The 13,831-nt window shown below is 49.3% G+C and overlaps 1 protein-coding gene across 3 annotated transcripts in view; it reads right to left on the bottom strand.

Moving 5' to 3' along the window:
* The window catches only part of Enthd1 (ENTH domain containing 1), a 116,721-nt gene continuing 102,890 nt past the window's right edge, over positions 1-13,831 (bottom strand). For all 3 annotated transcript variants that reach the window (XM_015997790.3, XM_076556393.1, XM_015997791.3), the window contains one exon: positions 1-1,194. In XM_015997790.3, coding sequence (XP_015853276.3) covers positions 617-1,194 — 578 coding nt within the window. In that variant the 3' untranslated portion in view covers positions 1-616. The remainder of the gene's footprint in view (positions 1,195-13,831) is intronic.

The following is a 13,831-nucleotide window of genomic DNA, read 5'->3' on the forward strand; positions in this document are numbered from 1 at the left end:
TGAGTTGAAAATATCAAATTTATTTATGAAATACAAGAGAAGGGAATGCCCCCGAATTCTCTGAAAAATCAACACAAAAACATGTGCTCCACATCCTACCCACCTCAGCTTCACTGATCCTGTGGCAGCGGAGAGCTTGCTGGTTCTTCACTTGCGGGGCCTCAACTTGAGAGAGCAGGCCATGAGGCAGAAGCTCGTTAGCAGCCCCGAGTCGGCACTGGGGCGGGGCACCAGGGCTTCTCCCAACTCCCTCGCTCACCCACCCGCCCTCCAACAGCTGTCTGCACTGGAAGCCTCCCCCAGCTTCCACTGAGGCTTTCCCCACTAGGGATAGGGCACTGAAATGTGAAGAATGAAAGACACACTCTTCAGTTTCAAAGGAACTAACATCTAAACCTGAAATGATCAAAAGTGACTTCTTTCTCTTGAAAAAAAAATATATATATATACAGCACCCAAATGACTTTGTCGGTTTGAAAGATGTGCTAATAAACTTGAAAATGAAAAATTAAGTCATTGCCTTTCTGTCCCCCACAGCAATGGGGACCTCTGACGTGTTACACCTCCAGGTCTTTGTACAATGGAACCACTGTGTTCCAGCAAAATGGCTAGGCTACTATGGATCTGAGCTCCCCCTGGAAGACTGGGGGTCCTGTGAAGTGTTGCTGGCTGCCTGGCTGCTGACACTCAGGTTGCCTAGATGGCTGTTGATGACACCGAGTTCCTGGATCACTAGGCTCAGGTCCTCATGGAGGCGAAGCACAGCACCCCTCACCTCGCCCAGAAGAGTGTGGATAGAAGTGGACTCGGATTCCCTGGACAAGCCTCCGCTTGTCTGAAAAATAGCCTGGGACACCGAGGGCAAGTAGGTTCTAGTTGGGGTGGAAAATGCTACCTGGTTACTTCTGGGAATGTGATCTGGCTTCTCAGCTGAATAGGAGTTATTTGGAAGACTGGGGTATTCCTCGTCATCTGAAGATGCTGGGTCCCTGGAGGCAAAGGGGTGGTGAACCCTGGCTGCCTCATCTTTGTATGCGAAGTGGGCAGAAGGGGACTGTGGATGGGGCTGACTCCAGAAGGAAGGGCTGGTGAGAACCAGGGGCGAGTGATGGGCTGACTTCTCTGGACGGGCCAAGTCAGGAGACGACGCAGACAAAGTAGAAAAAGAAGATGCGACCTCAGAGGTGGTGGAGACTGAAAGAGAAGGATGAGAGATTTATATAACACATGAACAAGAGTAATAGCTAGAATAATCGTGTCACATAAACACCTATCTGGAAGGTCTCCACATAAACCACTCTGAATTTTAAGTTAAAAATTCACAAACCTGAAAAACCCAAAGCAGCAGACAAGTCTACAGATGTATTATATACCAATAATGCCATGGATGAACCTAAAATAGAATGATCAATATTCGTCATGACTTCCAAATCCTGCCCAGCATATTTTTACACTACTGTAGGCCTCATCCATGAGAGGAAGGTATTATATCTTCCTGCCTGGCAGCGTTTTATGTAGGCATTTAAAGTAGGAAGGCTGAGAAAGTCCTAACTTAAGTTTTCCACCTTTTTCCCCATACAGATATTATTATAGCAAAATAAACTCCAGTGACTCCAGGACCATGAATCTTTTCCTCTCTGTGGTCAAATACAATTAAGACCAAGTCCAGCCCAGCTTAGATCCGGAGCACTGTAGCACACACGTACCCACTTTTCTTACCAAGGATCTGTAAGGAGCATAAAAAAAGCACTTGAAATACATTTCATAAAATTAAAGACTTGAGAACAATTTCATTTCCTTTCGGGCAAAATCATATGAAATGTCTTCTCCTGTCTACTTCACTCTAGCTTCCCAAACTGTCACGACTGTGTTCCTTAAGATAGCAGGTACCTCTCCTGGATGGAGATTGAAGAGGAGGGGGTTGGGGAGGGGAGAATGAGGGAGAGGGACTGGGACGGGAGGATGGGGTGGAGGCTGCGGCTGGGCTATAAAATAAATAGATGAATAAAAAATAAAATAAAACAGAAGATGGCAGCTGCCGGGACTGGAGAGGTGGCTCAGGGCTGAAGCGCAGTGGCTGCTCTTGCCGAGGACCTGGGTTTGGTACCCAGAACCCACATGGCGGCTCACAGCCATCAGTAACTTTGGTTCCGGGGCATCTGATACCCTCTTTTGACCTCTATGGGCACCAGGCATACATGTGGTGCACATACATGCACGCAGGTGTACATGCATACATACACGCAGGTGTTTTGCAAAAACAGGGCTTTGTGGTCAAGTGAGACAGGCCACTGCACACTGTACCTCCCAGTAGGACATTGACTATGTGTACCAGCACATTTGAAATGATGAGAAATCTACAGTACTTTCGTTTACAGGTTGGCCTCAAACTCATTATGAAGCGGAGGATGACCTTGAACTCCTGTTCCTCTTGCCCCTGTTTCCCCAGTGCTGGGATTACAGGTGTGTCATGACACTAGGTTTATGGGGTGCTGTGAATCAAACCAAGAGCTTCATGCATGCTAGGCAAGCCCTCTGCCCACTGGGCTAGACCTCCAGCCCTAAACATCTTATCTGAATGTTTCCCAAACATTTTTGGAAACGGGACTTTTTTTTTTATCCTCTTGGAATACCTAGTTGGGTTTATTTTGGGATATACGGCACAAATTGGTGAAATCTAGTCCTCAGGTGTCTGTGATCCGCTCTGAACTTTCTACTTTAAAGATTTACTCAGCCAGGCGCACAGCAGGGGAGCTGAAGCCTGCCACTCAGCACTTGGGGACTTTGCTTTGTTGGTAGATTTGACTACATATTCATGTCCCTTCTGAACTAAACTGGAACTCACAAAAATGGCCAGGGCAGGTGGCCACTCTCTATTTTTTGCCTCTAAGCTCTTCAAGGCCTATCTCCAGTTCTCAGGGAAAGTTCCAGTCACAAAACTTGTTTCTGGATGCCAAGAGTATTCTCAGCTGGTGTGCCAACAGGGATGAAAAGAAGCAGGGACTCAGCTGCACATGGTCAAGGCCAGCCAAGCTCACGGGGAGAATCTGGGTCAGGCTAATCCAGGCGCTCTGTCCTGGGGCCGGGAGGGTGGTGCCATGCTCGTGGGCATGTGGACGATGAAAGGCTCGCTGCAGCCCTGAACCCTGGTGTTCACGTGTTCATCTCCTGCATCCTTCACCCCCTGGGCGGGCTCTCTGCTCTCTAGCCTCCATGTCCCCCTTTCTTGTTTTGCTGTCATTTGTGGATCGTGCGGTCACCAGCAGGCCAATGACACGGAGTCCCAAGGGGTGAAGGCATTGGAATACGCATGTCTGAAAATGTTCTTGCTACCTTCAGGCTTTGTGATAGTTTTCATGAAGAATTCTAGGCAGAAAATCTTTTCCTTTGGACTTTAAAAAATATCTTCACTACACACACACACACACACACACACACACACACACACACACACACACACAAAAGCATCATGCCACAGTTGGAAGTCAGAGGACAGCGTGGGGTATTGTTTCTCACCTTTCCACCTTATTTGTGGCAGGGTCTCATGTTCACAGCTGTGTACACCAGGCTAGCCGGCCTGAGAGATTCTGGGCATTCTCCTGTCTCTGCCCTTCATCTCTACCTAGAAGCACGACGAGGATTACAAATGCTCACTTTCATGCATGGCCTATGTGAGTTCTGTCAATCCAGACATAGGTCTCCATGACAGCGTGGTACTTGCTTGATCATTGACTCTTGAAGGCCATCTTCCACTCTCTTCCTATTTCCAGTATTATGAGTGCTAAGTCATAGTCATTCTCCTTTAAAAAATGTATTTATTTTCATTTTATGTGTATGAGTGTTTTGCCTGTATGCGTATCTGTGTACCAGGTGCATACCTGGTGTCTGTGGAGGCCAGGAGAGAACATGCATCCCTTGGAACTGGAGTTATGGATGGTTGTGAGGTTGTGAGGCACCATGTGAGTGCTGGGAATTGAACCCAGGTCCTCTGGAAGAGCAGCCAGTGCTCTTAACCGATGAGTCACCTCTCCAGCCCTGCTGTTCCAATTCTCACTCATGGCACAGAGCCTGCTGCACCTCTGAGCTATTAGCAAATTTCCTCTTCATCCCAGTGCTCTGGAATCCTTGCTGCTGTTCGCTGAAGCGGGGCAATTTTCCTTGACTGAGGTCAAGCGAAAGCGCGTTTTAATCAGGCAACTCATTTCCCTCAGCTTCAAATGTTTTCTCAAGGCTTCCATCAGTGAGCTTATGGCCCTTGGTGTCCCTGCTCTCTCTCCCTGAACTCCTGGTTTGCACACGAGAGTGGCTGGACTATCTTCCCATCCCCAGCTTTCTAATGTGTGCAGTGTGTGTGGACACACTCGTGTGTAGGTGGAGGTGCACGTGTGCCCCCAACAGTCACGTGGAGATCAGAGGACACTCTTGGTTGTGGGTCCTGTCTTTCCACTGGGACACAAGGCCTCTTGCTGACCACTGTGTTCAGCCTAGCTGCTCTGGGAGCTTGCCAGGGTTGTCCGACACCTCCCATCTCAATACAGACACACCAGGATCACCGATGCGCGCCACCACATCTCTGTTCTGGGCGTACGACTCTGCTCCTCATACTTGAGCAGCACGACACTGGGCCATCTCTCCAGCCTGTTTTTCAAGTATTATTATTAGTGTGTGTGAGCACACCTCAGCATACGTGTGGAGGTCAGAGGGCACTTGATGGAATCAGTTCTCTCTTACTTTTATGTGGGTTCACAGAATTGACCTCTGTCAGGTTTTTCTCAGCAAGTGTCTACCCACTGAGCAACCTTGCCAGTCCCCTTCCTATTTTTTCTTCCTCTTTCTCTCTCTAACCTTGACTCTTTGCCCTACTTCTTGGAGGTCTTGTCAGTTTTAGCTTCCAAACAAGAAATTCTGAACTTCTTGTTTCTATTGGCTGTTTTTAATTTTGAAGAGGTTTTTGTTGTTCTTGTTTTTGTTTTATAGACACATCATGTTTTCTTATCTTTTGGAGAGCTTAAAGATACATTTTAAAAGTATTTTCTTTTCCCTTCTCAGTGGAATTTCCTCCACTGTGTTCTCACTCTGTTCCACATGAGAGGCCCTTCCAGGAGCCTCCTATTCTGTGTCTGCTTGTGACTAAGAACAGAGGGTGAAAGCTGGTGGAAACTTCGAAAATGAGTGTGAGGTGCCAACTTTGAGGCCCAGTGAACAGTCGCCTGGGCAGCTTGTTTGACTGGAACCACAGATGGCAGCGAAGCGGTTCTTCCTTCTAAGGCAGGTTAGCTTCGGCAGAGTCTCCCGTTTGCTGCCGAGATAGGGGAAGGGTGCAGGTATTTGGCTTGCTCTGCTCCATCCCCCCCTACAGTTGTTCTGATTACAGTCCACACACTCAGACTACCTCTTGAGACCCACCAACTTCAATCTCCACATTTCCAGACCCCTCCTCCTGGGAGTTAGAGGGGTGGGTGGCTCTTCAAGGTAACTGATCACCTCAAGGTGAAGTCCAAGGATAGAACTCATTTTTATTTTATTTTTTTAGATGATGACGATGACGATGATGGTGATGGTGATGGTGAAGATGGTAGTGGTGTTTTTTGTTTGTTTTAAGATAGGGTCTCTCTGTGTATCCATGGCTGTCCTGGAACTCACTATGTACATCAGACTGGCCTCAAACTCACAGATATCTACCTGCCTCTGTGCCCTGGGTGCTGGGATTATACAACCCATTGATTGATTGATTGATTGATTGATTGATTAAGATAGGGTTTCTCCGTGTAGTTTTGGTGCCTGTCCTGGATCTCACTCTATAGACCAGGCTGGCCTCAAACTTACAGAGATCCACCTGGCTCTGCCTCCCAAGTGCTGGGATTAAAGGCATGTGCCACCGCTGTCCAGCATATGCCTTGGTTTCCATGTGGTTTGTCCCCACACATTCATGTGTTGAAAGTATGCTTCCCAATGTTGCCAAGAGGTGGTGGACCTTTAAAGGGGTTGGATCTGGTAGGAGGTAACCAGGTCATTGGGCATACTGCCCTTGGAAAGGACTGTTGAATTTCTTATAGAACTTAGGTTAGTTCTGTGAAAGTGACATATTATAAAGTTCACTCGTGACCCTCAAATCCTTCTCTGGCTTCTTATTATGTGATCTTTCTCTCCCACATGATGCTGTCACTCACCAGAGCTGAGCAGATGCTCTTGGAAACTCAAAACTTTGAGCTAAGTAAACCTCTTTTTATTGACAAAGTATTGTGTTATAATATATTGTGCCTTCAGTATTGTGTTATAATAACAGAACACTGACCAATAACATCACTTGATGTGGAATAGGTTTTATAACCTCATTTTAAACACGATGCAAAGGAATTCAATGGCTAGACATCTTTCCCAGATCACCAAGTCAAAAAGAGGGTTGGGTGGAACTCGAATTCAAGGACCTCTGATGTCTCAGACTGAGTTTAACCAGTACACTGATGTCCTCACCACTCCACTGTGCCAGGACGTGCTTCACTCCATTACAGAATTATGTTAAATTATGGGTATAAAATTTAGAAAAAAAATAATCAGGATGGTGAGGGGACATGGCATCCCCAGGAGTAGTTGACAGATATGCTAATCTGTATCCAAAAGAGATAATAAAGAAAGAAACGATATTTCAGTATTTGCAGATCCCATTTCTCCTACTGTGCATGAAGTAGAACTGTGGGCCGTCTGTGGAAGTTATAGGAAAGCAGGCTCTAGCCTAGTCCATGAAACAGGCTATTATGGTCTGGAGCTGAAAGGCTCCCCCAGGCTCATGTTTACTCCCCAGGTAGTGGTACTGTTTTAGAAGGTGGGGAACCTTTTAGAGGCGGGGCCTCACTGGCAGAGGTAGACCACTAGGATGGGGTCCTGAGGGCGTTATCCCTGCCTACTTCCTGTTTCACTTTTCCTGGCCATGATGTGAACCTCCTCCACAGGTCTCTACTCTCTGCTGAGCTTCCCTGCCATGCTTCCCCACTCCCCACGGCTGAATCCTTGGAAACCATGAGCCAGAATAAACCCCTTCTCCCCTAAGACGGCTCTGGCAGGTTCTGTGGTCAGCACAACAGTGACCAATCAGTAACTTACTAATTAATGGTGTTCCACATGAGCTGTGCATTCCCGAGGAAACGGAGGACTCCCTGTCCAAGAGGCCATGTCTCCAATGGCAGGAAATATGTTCTTGATGAAATCTGGAGATTCTGGGGCCCCAAATGTATTTACTAGAGTTCTAAGGAATTATTTCAGAAACAGTATTTGGCAGAAAGAGTGGAAGGCCAGAGGTGGTGGCTGACAGGGAAAGACTGTCTTCTGGACACATCCGGCAGCTCTGCAAATCTGAATGCACAGTGGTTGTGACGGCATGGACGAGACCTGTGCCAGCCTGAGTCAGACCAAATCCCAGTGTGGAGAGGGGAGCTGGCATGAAGTCCCACCCATAGCCAAGAGCTGATGGCAATTCTTAGCTGCTGAGTGGGGGTCAGTTTTCTTTAAGAGTCCCCCCCACAAGTCAACCAGGCTCCAGTGGAGGGCCACACAACACATCCAAGAATGTTTGGGAAGGGCGAACTGACCTGGATGGGGTGGGAAGGGGACTGAGTGGATTTGGGAACAAGGCAACGGGAGAATTTGAGCTTGTTGTTTAGAAAGAAGACTCACAGAGGAAACCCCTAAAGAGCCAAGAGGAAAACCCGTTACAGGACTCAAACACTGATGCGGAGCCATCCCCACAAGGGCACAGGTATGCGCACACATACGCAGGCCACTAAAACTCCCGGCATTTAACTTTGTGTGCGTGACAGCAACACTGGTCAGGAGTGTGCTTCTCGGGCCTTCCTGGACCTGGTGAACGAGGCAGGCCCGGGTCCACAAGAGCTGACTTCTTTCCCAGGGAGGCAAGCCCGGGTCCACAAGAGCTGACTTCTTTCCCAGGGAGGCAAGCCCGGGTCCAGAAGAGCTGACTTCTTTCCCAGGGAGGCAGGCCCGGGTCCACAAGAGCTGACTTCTTTCCCAGGGAGGCAAGCCCGGGTCCAGAAGAGCTGACTTTCCCAGGGAGGCAAGCCTGGGTCCACAAGAGCTGACTTCTTTCCCAGGGAGGCAAGCCTGGGTCCACAAGAGCTGACTTCTTTCCCAGGGAGGCAAGCCTGGGTCCACAAGAGCTGACTTCTTTCCCAGGGAGGCAGGCCCGGGTCCAGAAGAGCTGACTTCTTTCCCAGGGAGGCAGGCCCGGGTCCAGAAGAGCTGACTCCTTTCCCAGGTTACAGGCATTTCTAAGGTAGGAACCAGCGAGTCCTACTCTGGCCACCATCCTCTGGCTTTGTGCCACCAGTGCTGAGTGACAGTGTCGTGTGGGCTCCAGCTCTGATCTGCAGGCTCAGCGCCTGCGAAAAGCCACTCAGCGCTAATTGCCGCACACCAATTTCCTTTTGTTTCCAAACACTCTGCAGCTGTGCCGCACCCTTCAATCTGCTCCTGGGGCACTCCTCCACTGCCCCTCTCCCCTGCTCTGGCTCCCCACAGGAGCAAGCGATGTGGGCATCCTGCTGGCACCCATCCTCTTTGTGCAGGAAGATACAGGAAGCGGCCGGGTTTTAAAGCTCTTGGTGCGGTGCACACGGATGGACCAGTTGTCAGCTGCTCAAAGAGCACTGACAGATTCATTCCCAACGCCGATGTGCTATCTTTCACGTTTATACTGCAAAAGCGGGAGACCTGCTAATTAAGATACAATAGCTTTCCATTTAAAGAGCATTTAGGACTATGTTGCAAAGATGAAAAAAGTCCATTTCCAGGGATATTAAAATCTTCCATTAGTGTACATGTGTTTTCTCTGGAGCAGCAGGCCCCCGGATGGCTAAACAGATTTCTCTTTTTCATTCCCTAACTCATCTCCTTCAGTGCTCCCGGATGACATACAATGACTTCCAAATAAACAATACACACAAACTAAAGTACTCTCATCCCCTCTCCTGCCCCCAGCTAAGAGATGTAACATTTTATATAAATGGCTGTCAAGGACTTATTTATAATGTTAAAAGCAGAAACAACTAAAATGTCCCCTGATTATTAATGGCTCAGTAGCCTGCATCTGCACAATGGAAAACCATTTGGTCATGAAGAGTCATGGACTGACGCATGTTATAACTCTGAAAATATGCAGAGAAAGACGCTGACATGGGCCCTCATGTGGGAATGATGGCGTGTCTATGAAATGTTCAGAAAAGGCAGAACACAGGCTTAGAGAGGCATGGTGGTGGCCAGCAGCTATGGGGAGGCTGGAGAGAGCCTGTTCATGGGCATAGGGCTTTCTGAGGCCATGAAAGTATTATGGAACGTGGGCAGCTGCACAACTCTGGGAAGATATAAAATGCACTGAACTACATGCTTGTGCATGTGGCTCATGCATTCGTGTGTGCATGCACACGTATCCTTCTCAGTCGCTGTCTTATTTCCTGAGACAGGATCTCTCACTGAACCTGGAGCTCACCGATCGGTCCAGGCTGGCTGGTCAGGGAGCCCCAGAGATCCTCCTGTCTCTGCCTCCCAGTGCTGTGATTACAGATGAATGTGGCCACACCTGGCTTTTCACAGCTGCGGGGATTTGAACTCAGGTCCTTAAGCTTTTGCAGCAAGCAGGTGTTATTACTCACAGAACTGTCTCCCTAGCCCCACATTTCCTAGTTGTTTTTTTTTTTAAGGGAAAATTGCAATTTTTTTTTTTTTTTTGGCTCTGAAGGCTTTTCCAGTGGTTTTCAATCTTCCTAATGCTGCAACCCTTTAATACAGTTCCTCTTGTGGTGACTCCCAACCATAAAATTATCTTGTTGCTACTTCCTAACAGTAATTTTGCTGCTGTTATGAATCGTAATGTAAATATCCGATATGCAGGCTATCTGATATCGACCCCCAGAGGGGTCGAGACCCACAGGTTGGGAACCGCTGGCTTTCAGTTCACAGTCTGCAGTGCCCGTTTGGTTATTTCACCAGCCGAGATGAACCAGAAACGAATGGCACAGAACAGTTGTGGACCAAAACCAGGAACAGGCTGAGGCCAGAGCACACACCACTGCTGTTCTCCATTGGAGTGGCAAGCAGGCTGTTCATCTCTGAAAAGACTACTACACAGCAGGCAGCCGTGACCTGGGAGCAGCGTGAACACTGCCTGTCGGGTGCAGCCCTGGCACCCACAGTTCCCTGTCTGTTCAGTGTGGTAAGGAAACGGTAATGACGGAGAGCAGCAGTCTGAGCTACAGACAGTAACAAAATCAAGCTGAGGTGTGTCCATGGGCGGCCCCAGGGTCATTCTTCAGGGTCAAAGGTCAGAAGGAGCTGGCATTCAGGAGGGTGTTGGAGCATGCAGGTGGCACCTCCACCACATTCGAGGTCACTGAGGCACACATGTGCTAGTGCTTTTGCATTTGCTCAGCTTATTACTCCAGAGAGTTCATGACGTCAGACCAGGACCTTTCTATAAACACTTCTTAAGATAAGCGCTTCCGCATTCTCCATCATCCCTAGCGTCAGTCTGTGGAGACAAGATGTCCTCCTCAGGCTCCTTTCCTGAATTCCACTGTGACCTTTGGCCACCTGGCACAAGTGGGTGCTCAGAACTGCCCTGCTCTGTCTTGGCTTCCAAGTTGCCTTACTCACTCACATCCAGCCCCCCCATTACTCTCAGGCATCCACAGGAGCCCTGTCGAGGCTACGGTACCAGCGGCCTTCTGTGCTCCCCCAGTATCAGCTCTGTCTCCATTCTCATCGGATTCCCGCACCGTGCCACTGTGACCTTGGCCTCATCTGCTGACTGCACGCCTTTGCGTAGGACCAGATGTTAACCACTGTGCTCTCCAGCACTGCGTGGCCTGGGTTGCGGTTGCTGTCTCTGACTGCCACTGAGGTACTAAAGCTCCTGAAATCTGTCCGTAAGGCAACCAGGCAGGCTGCACGCCAGGCACACTCTTCCCGACACAGGCCGTGGCCAGAGGCTATCTCCTGCTGACCTCATCCTGAGCCCGTGAGAGTTACCTCTCCATCCTTCTGGTCCTGCACCCAGGCTTCAGTTCCTAGAGGACGGAGCTCTGTGAAGCCGAGGGCACGGTGTCTGCTCCCGCAGGACCAGTGTCTCCTCAGCATCTTCTCCCAGGAGGCACTCTTCATGTCTCTTCACTGCAGACCCTCCAGGCTCCGCACGGGTCTTCAGTCCCTTTTCTGGTGCTGTGACAACCCAAGAGAAGGGCTCATCTCTGCCCACAGTTCAGTGGCACACTGTGGGGGGAGGTCATGATGGCAGGATGTGAGGCATCTGCTTGCATCCCTAGTCAGGACGCAGAGGACGCAGAGGACGCAGAGTGAGGCATGCTGGTGCTCGGCTCGCTTTCCGCTTTGTATCCATCCAGGATCCGAGCCCATGAAAAGGTGCTGCCCACGGTGAGGGTGGGTCTTCTCACCTCACCCCACTCTAGAGACTCCCTCACAGATGTGCCCAGAGCTTTGTCTCCTGGGTGATCCTAGATCCTGTCAAGCTGTCAGTCACTGCTAATCACCACCACAGATGCCACCGGCCCCCGCCCCCCAGCAAGAAGCAACCGAGGCTGTGACTTCGGATGTGGGGCACACAGAGGCTTGCTGCTTCAGGACAGCAAGCAGCCCTGTGAATCAGCCTCTCTCCTCCATCCCCTTCTATATTTCTCATGGACCTGCGCCAGTTCTAAACTGGCTTTAGTTCACTTATGAAACACTAACAACTACGACGTGCAGGGCACTGTGCCTGGTGCTGGGGAGACGATCACAAACAGGGCAGGAAGGGTCCCCACAATAGGTGGGGAGGAGTGACCCAACCATTGAATCGATCTGTGGCTATTGTTTAGCAAGAACAACAGAAGGTGTTGTGTAAAGGGAGGGAAGATAACGAGTGGGAGCATCTACACCCCAAGGCCACGTGTTTGAGATACTCTTGGAAGGGTGGATGGGAAAGGTGCAGGGGTGGGGCAGGGGAATGCCAGTGAGAGGAAATTGTGTCAGAGAATGAAACAAGACTTATCTGATAAGAGGACATGGGCTGGCGAGAGGCAGAAGCCGGGCTGCTCGGGGCTTGGAAGGCTGTTTGTTCTTTACAAGAAAATGGTGATCAACCCACAGTCGAGTGGCTGCTTTTCGAGGAATGAGCTGGAGCTCTCCAGGACCTCTGCACTCAGACACATTTCTGTACTACCCCACAGTGGGAATGCCTTGTCTGCCAGGAAGGTGTTGTCCTGGCTAGTTTTATGTCAACAGACACAAGCTAGAGTCATCTGAAAGGAGGGACCCTCAAGAAAATGCCTCCATAAATTCTGGCTGTAAGACGTTTTCTTAATTAGTGATTCTAGGGGAGGGGACGAGTCCATTGTGGGTAGAACCATCCCTGGGCTGGTGGTCCGAGGTTCTATAAGAAAGTAGGAGCCGGGCGTTGGTGGCGCACGCCTTTAATCCCAGCACTCGAGAGGCAGAGGCAGGCGGATCTCTGTGAGTTCGAGGCCAGCCTGGGCTACCAAGTGAGTTCCAGGAAAGGCACAAAGCTACACGGAGAAACCCTGTCTCGAAAAACAAAAAAACAAAAACAAACAAACAAAAAAAAAGTATGCTGAGCAAGCCAGTAAGCAGCACTCCTCCATGGCCTCTGCATCAGCTCCTGCCTCCAGTTCCTGCCCTGTTTGAGTTCCTGCTCTGACTTCCCACAGTGATGGAGTGTTACATTTTCCTCCCCAACTTGCTTTTGGTCCTGGTGTTTCATCACAGCAACAGGAACCCTAACTAAGATGGGTGTTCCTGAGAAGGAATGAGAAGGATGCCGACAGAGAGATCCCAAGGGTTGGGAGTGGGCTGAAGGTGTGCAGTTCTAAACACTGGTGCATTTGAGTAACACAGCAGTGATCGTTTATGCTGAGTACCAGGTCCCACTCAGAGGGCTTTGCTTCTGTGAACTCCGTGTGGCAGAGCCATCCTCACCTGTCTCACGGACCAGGCACTAACACATGCACAGGCCAGGCGCCTCAGCCAGTTGCCATGCTCTGAGTGGCACAGGAGCTGGGATCATAAACCCAGACTCTCTGACTCTAGGGCCTGCGCTGTCACAGGAATGCTGTTCAGCCAATCACGAGCCCTCATTGGGCTTCATGGTGAGGTCTAGGTGTTTGATTTATTCCCCAGTCTCTCTCCAGCACTGGAAACGCCACCACCACGCTCTATCAGATTCACAGTGTCTCTTCTATTGGGGTTCCCTGGCTGTTGAGATCGCTCAGCGGGTAAGGCACTTGCTGCCAAGCCTGATGAGCTGAGTCCCATCCCTGGGACCCACAGAGCAAGAAGAGAAAGAACTAACTCCTACAGTTTGTCCCCTGACCTCTATACTTGAGCCGTGGCACACGACCACCTACACACAAACACAATAAACAAGTAAACAGATGCGCATATGCAATAACTTGAAAGTAGTAACCAACACTAACCTAATTTGGTGCTTAGTAACAGAAGTTTTAACAATTTGCAATAAGTGTAAAATCTATCAATGTCACATAAATATATTATCTACCTCTCCATCTATCATCTACCTACCTACCCTTTTCTCCCTTCTATTAACAAAATTAGAAAGAGAAATTAAGGTCCAAATGAATTTTTAAAGAAATAAAATATAGATTATAACTAAGAACGGGGTAAGAAATGGAGCAGGCAGATTAAGTACTGTGGTGTCGACTGGAGGGAAAGATGAACTCTGTTATTCTGCCAGTCATCCTGACTGACAGCCCAGGGGCTCCCACCCAGGCCAGCACTCTAACAGCTGTAAAAG

The sequence above is a fragment of the Peromyscus maniculatus genome, chromosome 20, assembly GCF_049852395.1.
Source record: "Peromyscus maniculatus bairdii isolate BWxNUB_F1_BW_parent chromosome 20, HU_Pman_BW_mat_3.1, whole genome shotgun sequence".
In the NCBI taxonomy this organism is placed as follows: domain Eukaryota; kingdom Metazoa; phylum Chordata; class Mammalia; order Rodentia; family Cricetidae; genus Peromyscus; species Peromyscus maniculatus.